The following is a 23,466-nucleotide window of genomic DNA, read 5'->3' on the forward strand; positions in this document are numbered from 1 at the left end:
ACTGGTTGCAATACCGACAGGCCAATTTTATTCTAAGAAAATGCCCAGACCAGCAGCTACTCTCTCAATGTTCATGTGAAGGGTTAAAACTAAAATCAGAGCTGAAGTTTCATTTTATCCATTCTCTGAAGGTTTCGTTTCTCCTTTTTTGTTGCTGTAAGATAAATTTTTGTAATTGGGATGAAAAGTTCAGGCTGTCATGAAACCAGACTGTTCTTCATCAGGTGCAAGATAAGGGACCCGGGGGTATATTACTCTGAAGAATATGCCAGTATACTACTTTCTATGCTATGTAAATACGGACATATATGCAGTTTCCGGTTTTCTTGCAATATTATTGGCTTATAAAGTGAAATGATGCTATTGGTAGTTGAGAACTTTGCATAATTAAGCAAAATATTATAAAAGAAGTGACTAAAATAAATGGGTTTAGCGATCTCTTTGGATCGTCCCGTACAGAGACCCCCCGTCTCCGTGTGTTCATTTGAGTTGCTAGCAACACTCTGTGGAATAATTTGGAAATCACTGGATCAACCGTGAAGGGTTAATTTAACCCTCTCCCTATCATTCGTCCTCCACACGAAGATCTCCATATGCTGATGGCAATGTCATCGTGCAAACTATGATGTGCAGCTGAGTTCAGCACACAGCAAACCTACGCATTTCAGAGCACCAATGTCTCCTTCATCAGGGTCAAATGACGCGGAACATGGTCATTTAGATAGTAGCTGCAGGCAGGGGCACTATGTAAGAAGGAAACTGGACTCTCTGTATCGCAACCAGTGGCTGTATCCCTGTAAATATCCTCATTAAGGTCACATGTGGTTTTTTATATTGGTCACATATTTAAGTGTACTATTGGTAGTCTTTTCACCTTTACAACACTTTTGCGCAATTAACGCACTATTGCATTGTTTAGTGTTTCATTTTAATCCTGTGGTCTTAGGGCGGCTTATCTGTGGCTGGTGACAACAATTAGCTTCAGTTGGAATCTTTTTTGAGTATTCTCTGGATATTTTTATTTACCACCTACCGGCAGCCCAGAAAACCTGCATCTCCTGTATCTCGCGCCTAAATTTTTTTGTATAATACCAGTCAATGAGGTTAAGGGAATCTCTAAGATGTTTGAATGTCACCTTCACCTCCCTGAAGTTATGTGTTTTTGTTGCTCCTCGACAAAACATGCAATTGAAGGACATTTATTATCTCATGGTCAAATCTAACTGCGACATATAACCTGCAAAACCAAATGTATTTTCTAAATATTTTTAGTGATGACACAAAGATACAAATCCCCTTTCTACAGTAGACATAAAAGTACATGACAAAATTCAGATTATGTGCCGTCACTACCAGAGAGAGTTTAGTGGATTCATTTGAGATCATCTTTGTCCATGCTGGCAGGTCCACATCACAAGAAGCACAGAATTTGGGGTGAACATCATTTCCTTATCCTCAGTAGAAGATCACCATCTGAAAAACTTTTTTTAACCAAAAAATTAATTCTAGCGTCACAAGAGCAAGTTCCATAAAGCACGTGACATAATACTATTTTCCTCCTTTAATCAGAGATATTCAAGATAAATAATTGTGAAATCGACACAGTGACTGAATTCTACCTGACCCCTTTCTCTATCTCCAGAATTCATGCAATTTTTTTATTCACTGGGTTTTTATTCATGTATTTTCTAGCAGTGGTGGGAAATCTGATTATCATTGCTCTTGTCCGTGTTGCTCCCCAACTTCACACCCCCATGTATTTCTTCTTGTGCAATCTCTCTTCTGTTGACGTCATCTACGTCTCTACGATTCTACCTAAGATGTTGGCCATCATTTTAACAGAAGACAAGACAATCTCGTTCTTTGGCTGTATGACTCAGCTTTCCTTCTTCATCTTCTGTGGTAATACTGAGATTTTTATTCTTACCTCTATGGCTTATGATCGCTACTTGGCGATTTGTTCTCCTCTACATTATTCTTCTATCATGACAAGGAGAGTTTGTTTTATTATAGTGACTTCATACATGATTTTAAGTGCCATGAATTCCATAATCTTTTCCCTAAAAACATCTAATTTATCATTCTGTTACTCTCACACGATCAACCATTTCTTCTGTGAGATATTACCTTTAATGGCATTGTCTTCTAGTGACACAAAAAGTATGAAAATGATCATTTCAATAGATGCTTTTATTGTACTTTTTAGTTTTATATTTATCGTGACATCGTATGCAAGAATCATCTCCGCTATTTTAAAGATTCGTTCTTCTACAGGGAGGCTTAAGGCTTTTTCTAGCTGCATATCTCACCTCATTACTGTCTTATTGTATTTTGGACCAAGTATCTCCATGTACTTGAAGCCTGAATCTGAAGATTCTAAGGAACAATACAATATTCTCTCAATGTTTTATGTGGCCGTTGTTCCAATGTTAAACCCATTTGTTTATAGCCTGAGGAACAAAGAAGTTCTTGGAGCTGCTAGAAAAATGGAGACAATAATACAGAATAGAATCCCACTTTTTGGGAAAAAAAAAAAAAAAAAATTAATTTGATCTGCCATCGGTTAAAATAGTCTTAAATGTGGTTGGTTGGTTAAGAGCCAGACATCAGAGAGAGACTGAAAGCATACCGGCCAAGCATCTTGGATCCAAGTGAGACTGTTTCAAATTTGAAGAGCTGTTCCTCTGTCCTGGAAGGTCGTGGATATGACCCAGCTACACAGTACACAGATACAGTTGAAAAAATGGTGGAGCCAAAAACCATCAGATCCCTAGTCGACCATTCAGTCCATGTAAAGACTGAAGGCCCTGCCAGGACCTTTAGGACAAGTTACATTATCCAGTCACATAGCTAGGCATTACAATGATAAGCAGGACACAGGCAAGGTGTTTGTGTGTAGACACTGTAGAGGCATCATATTGTGTGTGTGAGTGTGTGTATATGTAGGCACCCTACTATGTGGGAGGACTGTGGGGGCATCAAACTGTGTGTGGGGGCATCATACTGAGTGGGGGGGAACTATGGAAACCTCACACTGTGTTTGAAGAGTTATGGGGGCATCATATTATATGTGGGCACCTGGGGGGCATCATTTTATATGGGAAGATTATGGGGAGGCATCATTATGTTTGGGACTCTGTGGGGGTAACATGCTTAGTGCAAAATTGTAGGGACATCAAATTATATGGAAGGATTATAGGGGCATCATTATGTTTGAGAGTCTGGGGGTTATGATACTTTGTGCAGATCTGTAAGGACATCATATTGTATGTTTGGAGCTGTGTGGTCATTATATTGTGTGTAGGGTTTCCTGCAGCGGTGCTCTAGGTGTGCCGAACATCTGTGGAGAAAATCCAATCTATCCAAAGATTTCATCCATTATAAGTTTACTAGAAATAGGCCTGATGCTATTGCATCGGGAGTGCGGTGAAATGAACACCCGCCCGCTCAGCCAACAGGCGGTGCCGCGCGGCTTTGGTGGGGGATTTGAATCCCCGCCCCACTGGCTGAGCCAATGAGCGGTGCCGCGTGGGATTTGAATGCATGCATGACCCTCTCACCCCCCTATCCTGGTATGCATGGTCCCCTCACCCCCCAATCCTGATATGCATGGTCCCCTCACCCCCCAATCCTGATATGCATGGTCACCCCTCATCCCTAAACTGGTATGCATGGTCCTCTCACCCCACAATCCTGGTATGCATGGTCCCCTCACCCCCTATCCTGGTATGCATGGTCCTCTCACCCCCCCTATCCTGGGATGCATGGTTCCCTCACCCCCTATCCTGATATGCATGGTTCCCTCACCCCCTATCCTGGTATGCAAGCTTCTCCTCACCCCCCTATCCTGGTATTCATGGTCCTCTCACCCCCAATCCTGATATGCATGGTCCTCTCACCCCCCAATACTGGTATGCCTGGTCCTCTCGCCCCTCAATCCGTGTATGCATGGTCCCCTCACCCCCCAATCCTGATATTCTTGGTCACCCCTCATCCCTAATCTGGTATGCATGGTCCTCTCACCCCCCAATCTAGGTATGCATGGTCCTCTCACCCCCCAATCTAGGTATGCATGGTCCTCTCACCCCCCTATCCTGGTATGCATGGTCCCCTCACCCCCTATCTTGGGTTGCATGGTCCTCTCATCCCCCCTATCCTGGGATGCATGGTTCCCTCACCCCCTATCCTAATATGCATGTTCCCTCACCCCCCTATCCTGGTATGCATGGTCCTCTCACCCCCCAATCCTGATATGCATAGTCCCCTCACCCCCAATCCTGATATGCATAGTCCCCCCATCACTAAACTGGTATGAATGGTCCTCTCACCCCCCAATCCTGGTATGCATGGTCCTCTCACCCCCCTATCCTGGTATGCATGGTCCCTTCACCCCCATCCTGGTATGTATGGTCCTCTCACCCCCCTTTCCTGATATGCATGGTCCCCTCACCCCCATCCTGGTATACATGCTACCTCTCACCCCCCTATCCTGATATGTATGGTCCGCTCTCCCCTATTAAACTGCACACATACAAAAAAACAAAAAACATTTATACTCACCTTTCTTCCCTGAGCTCCAGCTCTGTCACATTCTGCCGGAGGCCAGGGGAGGAGTGTGGCGCCAGAGTACGCGCATGCCCATACCGCGCTGTCTGGCGCCATATTGCTGAAGGCACACTGTAAATGTGTCTTCAGTAAAATGGCGCCGGATAGCAATATGCGCGATTCCGACACAGCACTCCTGTCCCGGTCTCCGATGAGAAGAGAAGCGCTGCGGCAACGCTCCTCCCGGTCAGGTAAGTATGTAAGTATGTAATCCCCCCCCGCCGGCTGAGCCAATGAGGGGTGCCGTGTAGGATTTGATTCCCCCGCCAAGCCTCAGCCAATGAGCGGGGGATTCAAATCCCACGTGGCATCGCTCATTGGCTCAGCCGGCGGGGCAGGGGATTTGAATCCCGCACCACTCATTGAATCCCGGCCGCCATATCGGAATACCTATAACTTGGGTGTTCAAATATGGCGGTGCCGTTTTTGTCACAGGTTCCGGCCGCGGTGGATTGTGGGATAGCGACACAATCGCCGGAAGCTGTAACAGAGCCGATTGGCAATTATATATTAGATGCTTAAAAGATACAACACTGCCCTTCACTTCTCCAAACAAACCTATTTCAACACCCTCATCACCTCACTATCCAATAACCCAAAACAACACCGTATATCTGATAATTCCTTTCAGCCATTTATCTTGGTATTTCTTCTTGAGAGATTCTCCTCTCCTTCTGCACAATTTACAAACCTCCAATATTGGAATAAGGTAATACCCTCCTTGATATCTTAGTTCTAGTTGTTGCTAGTTTACTAGGCATTTGATTGATGTATCCTTAACTATGGATTATCATACTGTATATACTGTATATATGTATATGTTCTTACCTTGCGTTCCACTGGGATAACCTTTATATTTTATTGATTTTTGTGATTTGTTTATCTGTTTTGGTCAATTTCTGATTTAACTCTCTTTATATTTCAGCGATAATATGATAAAGGCTCGGGCTGAGCCGAAACGTCTTTTATTTATATCGCTTCCACTGTGTGATATATTCCTGTTTGGCTCCCACATGTAATAAAATGAACACCTATTTGCATAAAGACTAGATGAGTGTGCGGTGAATTTAATTAACTTAGCCCTAACATTAGCAACATTTTACATATTACTGTTTTATAGCTTAAAATGTAAAAATGAGATTTCCTTTGAGAGGCTGTTCCAATTTTGACAATAAAAATTTGGACAGTGACTTTGGGTGCGGGAAAAAAACTTCCACATCAACCAGTAAGAGGCCCTCCCGGTTTAAATGATCCCCTGTAGCTCTGCATAAACTCTGCCCATGAGTGTAAGATGGGGGAGAAGATGGCCAGGACTCACTGCTTAGGTGATGGTGGAGGCAGCTGATTCTGCAGCCAATGATGATAACAGGCCTGCTGGATAAGAGGGCAGAGCTGAGGGGACAGCAGGAAGAAGGAGGTCCTCCAGAACCTTATTAAGACTACTGCTACTGATAACATGGGACACAGCAGCAGAGGATGTGGAGGACACAAACTCCAGGGGTCATCTTTAACGTATGAAGAAACAAAGAGGTGATTATACTTTGGATGTTTCTTTCAGTATATGTGGCACCCCCAGGGGTATGGTCGCCACATTGGCTTTGCCTTCCTCCAGGGGAGGGTAATGCCAGGTTTGGAGGCAATGATGGGTCTCTCTCGCAGTCAATCTATGCATGCAACACAGTTCCACTCCAGGCCAGCAGGGGGAACTCTGAACCGGGATTAAGGGGAGGAGTGCTCTCTGAGGGCCAAGAGGAAGGGGTGGTGAGTAGTTAGTCTGTGGAGGGTGAAGTGTGCAGATGTGTGGAAGGAGCGCTGAGATAGAGCGGAGAGGACAAGCTCATCTCTGGAGAGAGCGCATGAACTGGAGCCTGGTCTCCACGGTTGTACGGATACTAATGGTCCTGCAGCAGACACCAGAGGAGTAGGAGGCTGTAAATGCCCTACTCCCATCTAAGACTTTAGGGCACAACAGCAGCTTGGATAGTGAGCCGGGACTCAGGAGAGAGGAGTCCCCGAGATAGGCTACAGCTGTCTGCCGTGCAAGTGAGGTTCTGGAGAACATCTGTCCGGAGGAACTCCAGTGTAACTCAGTACTGGGAGTACTTCATTCGAATAAGCGCTAGTAAGGAGACTGAACAACCCATTTGCTGAGAGAGAATCCCTGAATTGCTTCCAGGCTAGCCTGCTCCAATACCATCTGTAATCAGGACCTGGACTGCAGTTATCAAGTAAAGGTACAGAAATTGCACCCCGCTGTCTTGTCTGCTTCCTATCTTTCCGGCACCGCTACATCCCTGTGCCAACCACATCTACACTGCCCTGGGACTACAGCTTCACCTGTGGGGAGCTTTTACATCTTTGCCGTGCCATACCACCAGTCCCAGCGGATCTGCATGCAGCATCGGCTTAACAACTCCCTTGCCGAGCACCACAGGTGGCATCACAAACTATTCCATTAACTATAATCCACCATTTCTACTCCCCCATTACTTGGGTGCCCAGGGCCACGGATCGGGTCACTGCTGCTGTGACACATCCCACTGACACCGGCCCGGTACCGAGTACCCCACGGCCCTGGGAGGGTGACCCAACTTGGTGTCACGAACAGGATTACGGAGCCCGGTACCCCCCGGGTCCTGTGTGCCATAGACTGTGTTTGTGTAAAAGACTGTGTGTGATATTGGCGCCAACTGCCGCCATTGCCGCGCTGTTTGGCATGCGCGGGAAGAAGAAGGGGCAGGCCTTTGTGGGTGGGGCCAGGCACAGAGTGCGAAGAAGTGAAGTGCCGCGCAGGAAGAGAGGACAGCGCGCGAGAAGGGGAGGAGCTGAGGCCTACAGCCCAGAGCATCAGGCCTGCGAAGCGGTCACCGGTGAGCTCACACAACCCCCAGCCCTGGCTAACGTTAACTAGGGGGGAGGAAGAATGTCCGCGCCACACGGCAATGCAGCGGTGGACGCCGTTGCCAACCCCGCAGCGCCGCAAGGAGGAGCGCCCGCCGCAGCGGTCCCCATAATGCCGCTGTCTATGCCCTACTTACCGGGAGCGGCTTGGCTACCGCAGTACTCGGGTGAGTCACATACCCTGAGTGAATGTAAAGAGAGACTGTGCAGTTTATTTAAAGTCTACCCTCTGTCTGAGAGCCAGAAAGTGAATATCCTGATTGGAGAGCTAACGGGTGCAGCACTGAGGGAGGTGAAAGCCTGGCAGGACACTGATAAAGAGACTGTTGCAAAGATCCTGGCCAAGCTGAGAAGCACCTTTGACACCCGCCTGCAGCTGAAGTCAAGATGAGGTTCTTTGGCTGTAAACAGAAGGAGCAGAACAGTATAAGGGACTATGCTCTCAACCTGCAGGAGGCGCTGCGAGCAGTTAAGCAAGTTGATCCTGACAGTGTGAAGGAGGAGGATAAACTGTTAAAGGAGCAGTTCATTGAAGGACTTCTATCCAGTACGCACAGAGGACAGTTGCGTATCATAACCCTGCAAGACCCTGATCTGGACTTTGCTGATTTTAAGGACAGGGCTATACGGGTACTGCAGGAACCCACTGACAGCCGTCCAGCACCCCCTAGGCACCCAGCGATCACTTACCACCAGGAAGCAACATCTTTCCCTTCCACGCCTGTGGAGGCTGATGCACAGACTCTGGATAAAGATCTAACTGAGGAGCTGGGTCTTCAGGTCCAGGAGTTGACCAAAGGGATGGCTGCACTTACCAAAACCATGCAGTCCCTGCAGGTGTCCTCCAAGAAAAAGATCCAGCTTGCTTCCAGTCCAGAGGATGTCCCGTGGCTCCGGAGGAGGAGAGCCCCGCCACTTCGAGGGAGGAACAATGATAGCTATGACCAGGACGGATGGCCCATCCGTCGTCGTTGCTACAAGGCCGGTGATCTTTCAAGATTTTGTCCTTTAAACGAGCAACCCATGGGGCAGAGGGCCAACCCCCAGGAGTAGGACCACAAGGCCCAAGGAAGTGGCGAGCCAAGTATGTGGGAGGGAGACCGATCCTTCCAGTGATGATTGACGGCATCCCCATGAACGCTTTGCTGGACACTGGCTCCCAGGTGGCCACTATGCCCTATATCCTCTACAAGTGGTATTGGGCTGACTCTGAACTTACCCGTGGCCCAAGTGATGAACTGACAGTAGTTGCCAGTAATGGTCAGTCTTTGCCGCAGATAGGATGTAAAGAAATTACTGTTAAAGTGGGTCGGGTAGAGCTAGAGTCTCAAGGTCTGATAGTTGTTGATATTGATCGACGTGAATGTAATCCCATGATGACTCTTGGTACAAATGTAATTGAAAACTGTCTGTCCGAGGTTATTGTCTTGTTGCAACAGGTGGCTGAGACTGCTGATTCCAGTGAACAACGAGTCCTGCAGAAGGAGATCAGAGCCCTGATGCAAAGACAACAGGTAGAACTCTCTGGCGGAGAAATTGGCAGTGTCAGAGTGAGTGATCCCTTCCCCATTGCAATACCCCCCAGATGTGAAATGTTGGTTTGGTTTCGGGCAGCTATAGGTCTTAGAGGGAGAGATTACCAGGCATTGGTAGAACCAGTATACTCTGATAGCAGGCCCACTGTCCTGACAGCCAGAGGGGTGGTTGATGTACGAAAGGGGAGAGTACTTTGACGCCTTTTGAATTGTGGGGAGGAGGAGGCCACGATACCTCGGTACGCCACAGTTGCTAAGCTGCTCACTGTCAATAACAACTCTTTGCAGGCAGCAGAGCCCTTGGTCTCATCCGATCAGGTGGAGGACAATGGCTCTGTGAAGCAGCCAGAGGAGTGGTGCCAGCAACTGCAGGTGGGAACTGACTCTACGTCCTCCTACCAGAAAAATGGGGTTTACAGAGTGACACAAGAGTATGAGCGGGTATTCAGCAAACACCCACTAGATTTTGGGCAGGCAAAAGGGGTTCAACATCATATCCCCACTGGAGACCATCCACCCATAAAGGAGAGGTACCGACCTATACCCCCAACACAATACCTCTGTGCTAAGGGTATGTTGAAGGAGATGAAGGAAGCAGGCGTTATCAGAGACAGTTGTAGCCCATGGGCAGCTCCCATAGTTTTTGTAAAGAAAAAGAATGGTACCATGAGAATGTGTGTTGATTACAGGAAAATTAACAGCATTACACATAAAGATGCCTACCCACTACCTAGGATTGAGGAATCATTAGCTGCACTTAAAACTGCTAACTACTTTTCCACCTTAGATCTCACTAGTGGGTATTGGCAGGTTCCTGTGGCAGAGGCAGACAAGGAGAAAACAGGGTTTACCACTCCAATGGGTCTCTGTGAGTTCAATTATATGCCATTCGGGCTTTGCACAGCCCCAGGAACATTTCAACGGCTGATGGAGTGCTGCCTGGCACACATGAACTTTGAGACGGTCCTGTTGTACCTGGATGAATCATAGAATCATAGAATCGCAGAGTTGGAAGGGACCTCCTGGGCCATCTGGTCCAACCCCCTGCTCAAAGCTGGATTTGCTAAATCATCCCAGTCAGATGTCTGTCCAGCCTCTGTTTAAAGACTTCCATTGAAGGAGAACTCACCACTTCTCGTGGCAGCCTGTTCCACTCATTGATCACTCTAACTGTCAAAAAGTTTTTTCTAATATCTAATCTGTGTCTCTTCCCATTCAGTTTCATTCCATTGCTTCTAGTCTTTCCTTGTGCAAATGAGAATAAAGTTGATCCTTCTACAATGTGACAGCCCTTGAGATATTTGTAGACAGCTATTAAGTCTCCTCTTAGTCTTCTCTTTTGCAAACTAAACATTCCCAAATCCTGCAACCTTTCCTCATAAGACAGGGTTTGATGTCATTGTTTTCTCCAAAACCTATGAAGAGCATCTGGGACACCTGGCTGAAGTGTTTGAAGCTTTGTCCAATTTTGGCCTGAAGGTGAAGCCCTCCAAGTGCCACCTCCTGAAGCCCAAGGTGCAGTACCTCGGTCATGTGGTCAGTGCAGAAAGTGTGGCACCAGATCCTGATAAAGTCACAGTCATCCGGGACTGGCCGAAGCCCAGCAACCTTCATGAAGTACGCCAATTCCTTGGACTGGTAGGCTACTACCGAAGATTCATCAAAGGCTTTACTGAAATAGCCACCCCTATGCAAAATCTTCTGGTGGGGTAGTCCAAGAAGACCAAAAAGAAAAATTCCACCTTTGAATGGACTGAAGAGTTGGAAAGGTCCTTCACCAGATTGAAGATGGCTCTCACAGGAGATGAAGTTCTGGCCTACCCAGATTATGACAAACCCTTTGTGCTGTACACTGATGCCAGCAATGTGGGACTAGGAGCAGTACTGTCGCAGGTACAGAATGGGAAAGAAAGAGTGATCTCCTATGCCAGCAGGAAGCTGTGCCCCACTGAAAGGAACCCTGACAACTACAGTTCTTTCAAGCTGGAGTTCCTTGTCATAGTCTGGGCTGTCACCGAAAGGTTCAAACATTACCTAGCCTCCGCCAAGTTCACTATCTTGTGCGACAACCCGTTGGCGCACTTGGACACTGCAAAACTAGGTGCACTGGAACAGCGATGGATGGCTCGGCTATCTATGAGTTTACCATCAAGTACCAGGCAGGGCACAAGAATGCCAATGCTGATGCGCTGTCCAGAATGCCTAACTTACTAGATGCAGGAGAAGACCCAGAGGCTCTTGAAGAAATAGAGTTACCTCCCTTCCACCGGCCACTTGCGGCCCAGCGTGCTCAAGGAGTGAGAAACAGACGGTTTGGCTTGAAGGAGGTCACCCTGAATCCATTGCTCCATCATGACTGGGCAGAAACGCAAGATAGTGACCCTGCAGTCCGCCTGGTGAAGGAGCTACTGTCACAAGCTGACTCACACCCAGAGTCGAATGCTCCTGAGGAAACCCAGCAGTTGTGGAAGGAGAGAGGCCGGCTGTTCATTTATGAAGAACAACTGTGTCGGAGGAGTATCAATGGCCGCACTCATGAGCTGGTCTGGCAGGTGATAGTCCCAAAGAAAGAGGCATCAATGGTCCTAGAAGCATACCACAATGGAGCTGGACACTTTGGATGGAAGAAGTTGGAAACATTGCTCCAGGAGAGGTTCTACTGGGCTGGTATGAGGAAAGCCATTGAGAGGTGGTGCCGGTAGTGTGGACAATGTAACCTGCGCAGATAGGATCGAAACAGCCAGAGAGCTCCTCTACAGCCAATCATCACCAAACAGCCCCTTGAGTTGGTAGCCCTGGACCATGTGAAGCTGGTTCCAAGCCGGTCAGGCTACATCTATGCTCTTACCATTGTGGACCACTACTCAAGATTCCTGGTAGTTGTGCCTGTCAAAGATCAGACAGCCAGGACAGCAGCCAAAGCATTTCAACAGCACTTCTGTAGACCACATGGATATCCTGAAAGAGTGCTTACAGATCAAGGTCCAGCTTTTGAGGCAGAAGTGTTCCAGGAATTCTGTAACTTGTATGGTTGTAAGAAGATCCGGACAACACCGTACCACCCACAGACCAATGGCATGTGTTAGAAGATGAACCAGGTAGTGATTGACCTACTGAAGACTTTGCCCTTGGAGGAGAGGAATCTGTGGCCAGAGAAGTTGCCAGATCTGGTGGACGTCTACAACCATATGCCACTGAATTTCTCCAACTGTACCCCAGCCTACTTAATGAGAGCAAGACCTGGTAAACTGCCTATTGATTTGGACATGGGAGTCCTTATGCCCGAAGTAACGTCACCAGATGCTGACTGGGATATAGAAAGACAACAACAGTACAGAAGAGTTCAAGAATGCGTGGAAAAGAGTCTAGCCCAGGCAAGACAAAAGCAGGAAAAGCTTTACAATCAAAATGCACCTGCCGTTCCTTTGTCGCCAGGAGAACAAGTCTTAAAAAGGAAGAGAAAGTTGCACAAATTGGATGATCAATGGGAAGCTGAACCTTATACCATTCTGCCCTCAAACTTTGATAATACCAAGGTATGCCTTATTAGCAAAGATGGAGGAGAAACCTCAGCAGCAATATCAAGAGATCACCTGAAACTATGTCCTGACCTGCTGAAGGAAAGAGTGGAAGAACCAGTTAACATCCAACCCATAGAGGAAGAAGAGAAGGTCAGCACAATACTTGGGGAATTCCCTGCGAATTGGACTAAAGCAAATGATGCTATACTGGTGCCGCTGTTGATGTTTCCCCAATTGGTAGCACAGTAAGATGTAACTCAAGGAAATCCTAAGGATTGGGAAAATCAGGCAGCAGATGCCACACCAGCAGTGGAGCCAGAGAACCCTCGCCCTGCCAGTGGTAAACCTATTATGCCCCTGGTGAGTCTAAGAGTTCGCAGACAATCTAGGATCCCTGTGCCATGCAGAACCCCCAGTAGTGTATCCAGTACATTACCCACTACACCAGTATATAGTTCACCATTTGCCCGGGAATGGACCATGGACATTGATGCTTGGACTTATCATCATAGGACCATTTTTGAAGCTCTTGGTTTTTGTAACTTTTTCATTTTTAACTCTTGTACAATTATTATTGTTTAACTGTTTATATGTTTCATGTTTTTGTTCAGCCCAGGAGTGCTGACTTGCACTAGGGGGAGTGTGGCACCCCCAGGGGTATGGTCGCCACATTGGCTTTGCCTTCCTCCACGGGAGGGTAATGCCAGGCTTCGAGGCAATGATGGGTCTCTCTCGCAGTCAATCTATGCATGCAACACAGTTCCACTCCAGGCCAGCAGGGGGAACTCTGAACCGGGATTAAGGGGAGGAATGCTCTCTGAGGGCCAAGAGGAAGGGGTGGTGAGTAGTTAGTCTGCGGAGGGTGAAGTGTGCAGATGTGTGGAAGGAGCGCTGAGATAGAGCAGAGAGGACGAGCTCATCTCTGGAGAGAGCGCATGAACTGGAGCCTGGTCTCCACGGTTGTACGGATACTAATGGTCCTGCAGCAGACACCAGAAGAGTAGGAGGCTGTAAATGCCCTACTCCCATCTAAGACTTGAGGGCACAACAGCAGCTTGGATAGTGAGCTGGGACTCAGGAGAGAGGAGTCCCCGAGATAGGCTACAGCTGTCTGCCGTGCAAGTGAGGTTCTTGAGAACTCCAGTGTAACTCAGTGCTGGGAGTACTTCATTCGAATAAGCGCTAGTAAGGAGACTGAACAACCCATCTGCTGAGAGAGAATCCCTGAATTGCTTCCAGGCTAGCCTGCTCCAATACCATCTGTAATCAGGACCTGGACTGCAGTTATCAAGTAAAGGTACAGAAATTGCACCCCGCTGTCTTGTCTGCTTCCTACCTTTCCGGCACCACTACATCCCTGTGCCAACCACATCTACACTGCCCTGGGACTACAGCTTCACCTGTGGGGAGCTTTTACATCTTTGCTGTGCCTTACCACCAGTCCCAGCGGATCTGCATGCAGCGTCGGCTTAACAACTCCCTTGCCGAGCACCACAGCTGGCGTCACCAACTATTCCATTACCTATAATCCACCATTTCTACTCCCCCATTACTTGGGCGCCCAGGGCCACGGATCGGGTCACTGCTGCTGTGACACATCCCGCTGACACCGGCCCGGTACCGAGTACCCCACGGCCCTGGGAGGGCGACCCATATACAGTACAACCTGCTCTGCTTGTACTGTGTATATGTGTATGTGTATATATGTGTGTATATAGTGTCAGATCTCCATCAGAACCTGCTCCTGCGACTTCTGCGTCTGTCACCAGACGCCACTGTATTCACTCCGTGGGCGGCTCTGATGATCAGAACCAGAAGCTCTGGAAGGCATGCTTTATCCTGCCACTAAAGTTAGAGTGGCTGGGATCTGTATTGCCATCTAGTCTGGTAGTATGGGTGTGTGTGCTTTACAGCTGAAGTTAACAGCTCTCTGCTCAAGCCAACTGGAGAGCACCACAACCTATCGAAGCTTCCAGCTTGCTGCTGGAAGCTGGGAGATGCACCTTAGTGTTAACCTAGCTAGGAGTTTGTCTTCTGGTCCTTTTTTTCTTTACTGTATTTCTGTTTTGACCCTGACTTGATTCTGAATATTCTTATGGATCCTAATTTTTATCACCCTTTCTTTTTCTCCTGCAACATGACTACTCCCAGGCAGTGTAGATTTCTGTCAGTGTGAAGGATGAATGGCTGTGAAAAATTGGAACAAGCAAGTATGGGGTCCTCGGTGAGGGCCATTTTCAAAGCTCGGAAGGCTTCCTCTTGACGGACTCCCCACTGTATAGCTCAGTTCCTTGAACCGGCTGAAACTCCCTTTAACAGTTCCAGCAAGGGGTTCGTGATACAGGTGAAGTTTTTCACAAATCTCCTGTAGTAGCCACCAGCAAGCCCTAGAAAAGCCCGTACATCTTTCACAACTTTTCGTAGGAGTGGGCCATTCTTGCACCACTGCCACTTTCTCTCGTGCAGGTCTTACTCCTTCACTCAACACAATATGCCCCAAATCTGCTTACAGAACAAATGACATTTCTGTGGCTTTACTTTTAAGCCATGAATCTGTAACCGGCTCAGCACTTGTTCGAGTCGCTGTAGGTGCTCCTCAAAGGTGGGCGCGTAGATAGGCCCCGATGAAACCTGAAAGATAAGAAAAATGAGTTAGATTATACTCACCCCGGTGTCCGGTCCGGTTCAATTGGTGTCGCGGTCCGGTCCGGCGCCTCCCATCTTCTAGCGATGACGTCTTCTTCTTTACTTCTGCTGCGGCTCCTGCGCAGGCATACTTGCTCTGCCCTGTTGAGGGCAGACCTGAGTACTGCAGTGCGCAGACTTCGGGAAAGGTCAGAGAGGTCCGGCACCTGCGCACTGCAGTACTTTATTCTTCCCTCAACAGGGGAGATAAAGTACACCTGCGCAGGAGCCACGTCAGAAGTAAGGAGGAGGACGACATCGCTAGAAGATGGGAGATGCCAGACCGGAACGCTACACCCATCGGACTGGACCGGACACCCGAGTGAGTATAATCTAACTCGTTTTTCTTTCTCTTTCAGGTTATATAGGGGGCTTATCTACAGCATTAAAGAATGCTGTAGATAAGCCCCTGGTGGCAGTGGCCGCATCTCATAGGCCAAAAATGAGATGACAGATTCCTTTTAAGCGCTGGAAGGTCCATGGAGCGTTAGTCAGATCAAAGGGTATACGATTGAACTTGAACAGTCCCATGGGCAATACAAATGCTGTTTTTGGCCGGTCGTGTTCTGTGATTGGCACCTGCTAGTACCCGCTAGCCAGATCAAGGGTGGAAGAATGCTTTGCCCGTCACAAGGCAGAGAGGGATTCCTCTATTCGGGGCAACGGATAAGAGTTTCACACGGTGCAAGCATTCAGCCGCTTATAATCGACACAGAACCGCAGAGTCCCATCTTTTTTCAGACCAGCACAATGGGGGCCACCCACGGACTCTGACTCTCCTGTATCACTCCACTTTGCAGCCAGTATTTCCTTCACCTCTTTATACATCTGGGGAGATAATTGACGATATCACTCTCGGACTGGTGCAGCATTCCCGGTAGGAATTTCATGAGCGATGGTCTGAGTGCAACCGAAGTCATCTTCATGGTGGGCAAAGACCTCCTGATAGCTCTCCAGTACCTCCTCTACTTGCTGCACTTGTTGAGGTGATAGTCCCGTCAGTTCCAACCGCATCTGCTCTAAAATTCTATGACCCTCTCTTTTGCTACCAGACAGAAACTCCAGTGTGGCTGTAACTGCTAGGGTCCAGGGATCCCATTGCACAATGGCCAGTTGAATTTATTTCGGGTGGCATTAGCTTCTCTGGCATGCCCAGTATTTGGGCCACTTTGCTCTTAGGTAGAAGGGTGAGACTTTCGGTCCCCAGATTGACACACCGCACTACAATGTTGCTGTCTCGAACTGTGGCTAGGGTCTGAGCGACGCACAATCCAGGGAGTATTTGATCCATTGTCGTTGGCTTGATTTGCACTTCCACTCCCTCCACAGGAGTACATGCTCGCACGGGCAATGTGAGTGCTGTCTGGCTGGGCAGTAAGGTAATTTTTGCAGCCGCCAGTACCATCACTTTCCCCAAGACTGTTCCATCTCCTGACATTGTCTGGCCTTGAGCTGCTCAGATTAGCTTCTGGAACTCCTTCCGTTGAAGGGCTCAAGAAAGGTTCCTGGGTCTCACTAATCAAAAGTTGTCCCATTTCCTTCAGCGCCTTCATTCCCAGAGTCATTGTGGGTCCACGACCGGCATCTCCTGTGACCAACATGACCCCCTTATGGCCTACATCCTTCCCGCATACTTTAATCTCCATCTAGACCACTCCTGCTAACAGAATGGGCAACTGGTTGGCCACTGTTAATCTTATTACGGGTCCCCACTCTGGCTGTGAGACCTATGGAAAGTGTTGTCTGAAATAGGCTTCCGACAGAGTAGTCACTTGTGACCCGGTGTCAATCAGTGACCAGCCCTCCCATTCACCTCGGCCCAGAATGTAGGACTCACAGAAACTATATTTTTGGTACTTCCTCCTTCTTCCATTTCTCCAGCTCCGGGCTGCATCTCCCAGCCACGGAGCCCACTAGTTTAACGGCTGCCTTGGTGGGGGCCGTCCCCGACTCGTACAACCTCGAGCGTAAGGTCCTCTCTTCCCACAATTGAAACACATCAGTCCTACTTTGGCATCACGGGGTCTCACTCTCTGATGAGGCCCGGTAGTAAGGCGAGATCCTGTACCATTTCTGTCGCTGATTGAGGGGACTTCTCTCTGTCTCTTTTATCTCTTTTCAGATCTCTTGAACCCACTCCGGCTCCGCAGCAGGCGGGGTAGTTTCTCCATTGCTACCGTCCATTTCTTCTAGGGATGTTACCCCCTTCTCCTGCTCTCTTACATGAGTCTCCGCCGCACCTCTAGCAAGGTCAGAAGTGAGCTAATGCGCTAGCGCGTTCTCGCAATGCCTGTTTCAGCAGTGCATCCCTAAGACCCGGCACAAATTGATCCCTCAGATTTCTGTCAGGAGTCCCCACTTCCATATTTCCCACATCTTACCTATTGGTAATGTGCGCGTGCGCAACTCTCCAACGTTAGTGGAATCCCCATGCATCTCCTACAAAACCCGCACCACCACCTACAACGTATCTCGCTTATGTGGAGAGTGGAACATTACGGAACACCGAGCCTCACCGTCCAGTGCCATTAACGCTATCTCCAGCTGTAACGCAGGGGCCATGGAGTGCATTCGCAGCATGCTCTTAACCCGTTCAGTCCAATCCCGCAGCATCATGTTATCTCCCATGAACTTTGGGGTGTTACAGAGCATTTCCCCTAGCGGCAAACTGGACCTGGGGGTCCACATAGTGGACTGCTCTGCAGCATCTATGTAAACGGACTGCATCCCTCCGACTACGCCAAATGTAATAAGCAGGTACTGGGATGCAGTAACACAAATGCTGCAGAACAGCGGTTAACTATATTTAATCTCTTAACAGTAAGGATGTCCTCGCAGTGATATAACAGGAAAAAAGGAAATGCAACAGTTAAATATTATAACAAGTGGTTAAGTAGACAGTCTTTTGTTAACAGTTTCACTTATCGTGCCTTCATAGCTTGTCACTTGCTGGAGGTCCTGAGAGTTGTGGAACGCCGGCAGCGGTTGACATGGCATCTTCAGACGTTCCTGCCCTATACACGATCCTACTTCTGGCGGCAGCGGGTCGTCTCTGGTTTTGCCCGCTGAGCCCCTAGTCCATATAACTGTGGAGCAAAAGGATAAAGTTCTCTGCAAAGTTCAACTTGGCACATGTATCTCTGAGTAGCCACCGTCACCTGAATGGCTGCTCTGCATGGCTCCTCTCGGCGTGTGCTCCTCTGTGTGCCAGCCAACACCAGGACGTCCGCGCTGCAATGCTCTGCCTGGCGCACATTACCCTGCGTGCCTGCCAATATCAGTAAGCCCCTCACACAGCCACCCTGTCTCTGCACACTGAGGCCTAACTTACCCCTCATTGTGGCTGCGATCCGCACCTGCTCAGCATTCTGGTGGGAAGACCTTCCCTGTTCCCGCGTAGCACATTTTTGCTTACTGTCCCTGGCCACGCCCCCTTCAGCTAGGTTACTGATTCGCACTGGCTGCAATTGCATTTCCTCCAGCATCAGGAAGTGCTGCCCCAGCAGTCCCAAACATGGTAGTTCAGCAGCCCAGTCCTCCCTTCTACACCTCTTCTTCCAACTTGCCATCAATAGGGTCACCTGCCTCCCTGCATAAAGAGGATGTGACAACACAACCACCAATGTCACTGAGCATCTCTACACTGTCCCATGAAATTGAATCAAGAGAAAGGACCAGTGCAGAAACGTCCAAGATTTGAAATAAAATCACCAAATTTTATTAAAGACACAGATAAATAGTGGCAGTTTAGTGAATACAAAAATGACACAAGCAAAAATTGCTGAGTGTGAGTGAACAGTGGGTCTCATATAGTCACAAAAGAAGGAGCATAGGAAGTTGCTGAATACATAAATAAGCCAGCACAACTAAGTAGAGGAAAAATCCAAGGCTGGTTACTATACTAATAACTATAGCTCCAAGAAACTCCTGTTACCAAATGCATAATGGTTGTTGCAAAACATACCAGGAAGAGGCACCAATGGACACCAGCTCAGCGGGTCACAGGAGTTTCTTGGAGCTATAGTTATTAGTATAGTAACCAGCCTTGGATTTTTCCTCTACTTAGTTGTGCTGGCTTATTTATGTATTCAGCAACTTCCTATGCTCCTTCTTTTGTGACTATATGAGACCCACTGTTCACTCACACTCAGCAATTTTTGCTTGTGTCACTTTTGTATTCATTAAAATGCCACTATTTATCTGTGACTTTAATAAAATTTGGTGATTATATTTCAAATCTTGGACGTTTCTGCACTGGTCCTTTCTCTTGATTCAATTTTATGCTTTCAGTGTGTCCTACACTATGTTATAATGAGCTAGGATATGATCTTATCATATTATTTTTGTTTATGATCTTTTTTTGCACATGATGGTATTTGCCTCTAGCTCGTTGTGCCGCTTTTTCTGCTTCTTATTACTGTCCCATGGAAGAGTTTTTATGAGTGTAGGAGCACAACTACACTTTGTTCTCATATGAATGAGACCCTCTAGTTGATGCATTTAAGGATCTATGGATGACCTTGCTTGTAATTTTTGGCAGGCTTTGCACTGTGTGCAGAGCTTTTATGAGCGTAGGAGTACCACAACTACACTTTGTTCACAATATTTGAATGAGTTACTGCAATTAGTGCCTTCAAGGGTGTATGGATGACCCTGCTTATAATATTTGGCAGGCTTTCCACTGTGTGCAGAGCTTTTTTGAGTGTAGGAATACTACAACTATACAGTTGTGCTCAAAAGTTTACATACCCCGGCATAATTTTTGCTTTCTTGGCCTTTTTTTCAGAGAATATGAATGATAACACCAAAACTTTTTCTCCTCTCATGGTTAGCAGTTGGGTGAAGCCATTTATGGTATACTAATAGATCACAGACTGAATATGAATCAACAGTGTGATGCAGCAGCAAAAAAGGCAAATGCAATTCTAGGATGTATTAACAGAAGCATACAGTTTAGATCACATGAAGTCATTATTGCCCTCTACTCCTCTTTGGTCAGACCTCACCTGGAATACTGTGTCCAGTTTTGGGTGCCACATTTTAAAAAAGACATCAACAAACTGGAGCAAGTTCAGAAAAGAGCGACCAGAATGGTGACCAGTCTACAAACCATGTCTTATGAGGAAAGGTTACAGGATTTGGGAATGATTAGCTTGTAGAAGAGAAGACTGAGAGGAGACTTAATACAGTCATGGCCAAAAGTATTGACACCCCTGCAATTCTGTCAGATAATACTCAGTTTCTTCCTGAAAATGATTGCAAACACAAATTCTTTGGTATTATTATCTTCATTTAATTTGTCTTAAATGAAAAAACACAAAAAGAATTGTCCTAAAGCCAAATTGGATATAATTCCACACCAAACATAACAAAGAGGGTGTACAAAAGTATTGGCACTGTTTGAAAAATCATGTGATGCTTCTCTAATTTGTGTAATTAACAGCACCTATAACTTACCTGTGGCATCTAACAAGTGTTGGCAATAACTAAATCACACTTGCAGCCAGTTGACATGGATTAAAGTTGACTCAACCTCTGTCCTGTGTCCTTGTGTGTACCACATTGAGCATGGAGAAAAGAAAGAAGACCAAAGAACTGTCTGAGGACTTGAGAAACCAAATTGTGAGGAAGCATGAGCAATATCAAGGCTACAAGTCCATCTCCAAAGACCTGAATGTTCCTGTGTCTACCGTGCGCAGTGTCATCATGAAGTTTAAAGCCCATGGCACTGTGGCTAACCTCTCTAGATGTGGCCAGAAAAGAAAAATTGACAAGAGATTTCAATGCAAGATTGTGCGGATATTGGATAAAGAACCTCCACTAACATCCAAACAAGTTCAAGCTGCCCTGCAGTCCGAGGGTACAACGGTGTCAACCCGTACTATCCGTCGGCATCTGAATGAAAAGGGACTGTATGGTAGGAGACCCAGGAAGACTCCACTTCTTACCCCGAGACATAAAAAAGCCAGGCTGGAGTTTGCCAAAACTTACCTGAAAAAGCCTAAAACATTTTGGAAGAATGTTCTCTGGTCAGATGAGACAAAAGTAGAGCTTTTAGGGCAAAAGCATCAACATAGAGTTTACAGGAGAAAAAAGAGGCATTCAAAGAAAAGTACACGGTCCCTACAGTCAAACATGGCGGAGGTTCCCTGATGTTTTGGGGTTGCTTTGCTGCCTCTGGCACTGGACTGCTTGACCGTGTGCATGGCATTATGAAGTCAGAAGACTACCAACAAATTTTGCAGCATAATTTAGGGCCCAGTGTGAGAAAGCTGGGTCTACCTCAGAGGTCATGGGTCTTCCAGCAGGACAATAACCCAAAACACACTTCAAAAAGCACTAGAAAATGGTTTGAGAGAAAGCACTGGAGACTTCTAAGGTGGCCAGCATTGAGTCCAGACCTGAATCCCATAGAACACCTGTGGAGAGATCTAAAAATGGCAGTTTGGAGAAGGCACCCTTCAAATATCAGGGACCTGGAGTAGTTTGCCAAAGAAGAATGGTCTAAAATTCCAGCAGAGCATTGTAAGAAACTCATTGATGGTTACCGGAAGCAGTTGGTCGCAGTTATTTTGGCTAATGGTTGTGCAACCAAGTATTAGGCTGAGGGTGCCAATACTTTTGTCCGGCCCATTTTTGGAGTTTTGTGTGAAATGATCAATGTTTTGCTTTTTGCTTCATTCTCTTTTGTGTTTTTTCATTTAAGACAAATTAAATGAAGATAATAATACCAAAGAATTTGTGTTTGCAATCATTTTCAGGAAGAAACTGAGTATTATCTGACAGAATTGCAGGGGTGTCAATACTTTTGGCCATGACTGTAGATGTCTACAAATATCTCAAGGGCTGTCACATTGTAGAAGGATCATTTTTATTCTCATTTGCGCAAGGAAAGACTAGAAGCAATGGGATGAAACTGAATGGGAGGAGGCACAGATTAGATATTAGAGAAAACTTTTTGACAGTTAGAGTGATCAATGAGTGGAACAGGCTGCCACGAGAGGTGGTGAGTTCTCCTTCAATAGAAGTCTTCATACAGAGGCTGGACAGACATTGGTCTGGGATGACTTAGCGAATCCTGCTCTGAGCAGGGGGTTGGACCAGATGGCCCAGGAGGTCCCTTCCAACTCTGCGATTCTATGATTGTCAAACTACTGTGTTTTCTCTTTCTAAATCATAATGACAACCCAAAGCATCCAAATGACCCTGATCAAAAGTTTGCATACTCCATTTCTTAATATCATGTATTGTCCCCTCTAACATCAAAGACAGCTTGAAGTCTTTTGTGGTAGTTCTGGTTGAGGTTCTTTATTTTCTCCTCAGATGGTAAAACTGCCCACTCTTCTTGGCAAAAAAGCCTCCAGTTCCTGTAGATTCCTGGGCTGTCTAGAATTTACTGCGTGCTTAAGATCTCCCCAGAGTGGCTCAATGATATTGAGATCAGGAGACTAAGATGGCCACTCCAGAACCTTCACTTTGTTCTGCTGTAGCCAATGACAGGTGAACACATAGTAAAGTTTATCATTTAAATGTCATTGTCAGTGCTCGACAGCAGCATTTAAATTGTGAAACAGCTGAAAGTTCAAGTCACTTCTGATACAGGCAGGACACGCAGGTATGCTGCAGGCTCAGCTCCTAGGCCTGCTTTATGTATGCGGACTCTAGTATGAACCATGATGTCTTTTGCTAGGAAGGATAAAAAGAGAATGTGTTACCAGAATATAACCAATTGTTAATTTAAGTTTTTAGGCTATTTTTTTTAATAGCTTATAGTAATATTATTGCTCGGACAAGATGGAAATTCTCATAAAATATGGACAGAAAATGTAAAAAGAAAATTGGTTATTCAATTTTCCAATATTTCTAATAAACAAAATTAATCAGCTAAAATGAGAAAGAAGCCGCAGGAGAAATATTCATCTTGTCTCTAAGGTATTATTCGCACGTCTTTATAATCTTGTAAAAACTGAACAGAAATCAGCCCCCCTTCATATTGTAGCACAAGAATATGTAAGGAATTAATGCTCCAGTGATATCATGCTGTGGAACCTAACAGGGGCCATGTGCAACAGGGTCTTTGCCGCTGGTTTCTATCAACTGAAGGTAATTTCCACATGAGGATCTAAAATCACAAATTCTCAGGTATTTTCATCAATTTTTTTGCCAACTGAACAAATTTGCTAACATTCCACCTCAAATGCCCACAAATGGGGTGTTTA

The 23,466-nt window shown here is 46.6% G+C and overlaps 1 protein-coding gene across 1 annotated transcript; it reads left to right on the forward strand.

Moving 5' to 3' along the window:
* Nucleotides 1–1,679: 1,679 nt before the first annotated feature.
* LOC141060848 (olfactory receptor 5AR1-like) lies at nt 1,680–2,552 on the forward strand. Its single transcript, XM_073557223.1, has one exon. It carries the CDS (start codon nt 1,680–1,682, stop codon nt 2,550–2,552), a length of 873 nt encoding a protein of 290 aa, XP_073413324.1.
* Nucleotides 2,553–23,466: the final 20,914 nt, after the last annotated feature.

Source organism: Dendrobates tinctorius, unplaced genomic scaffold (assembly GCF_039654945.1).
Source record: "Dendrobates tinctorius isolate UK_male_01 unplaced genomic scaffold, ASM3965494v1 ptg000245l, whole genome shotgun sequence".
Taxonomy (NCBI): Eukaryota; Metazoa; Chordata; class Amphibia; order Anura; family Dendrobatidae; genus Dendrobates; species Dendrobates tinctorius.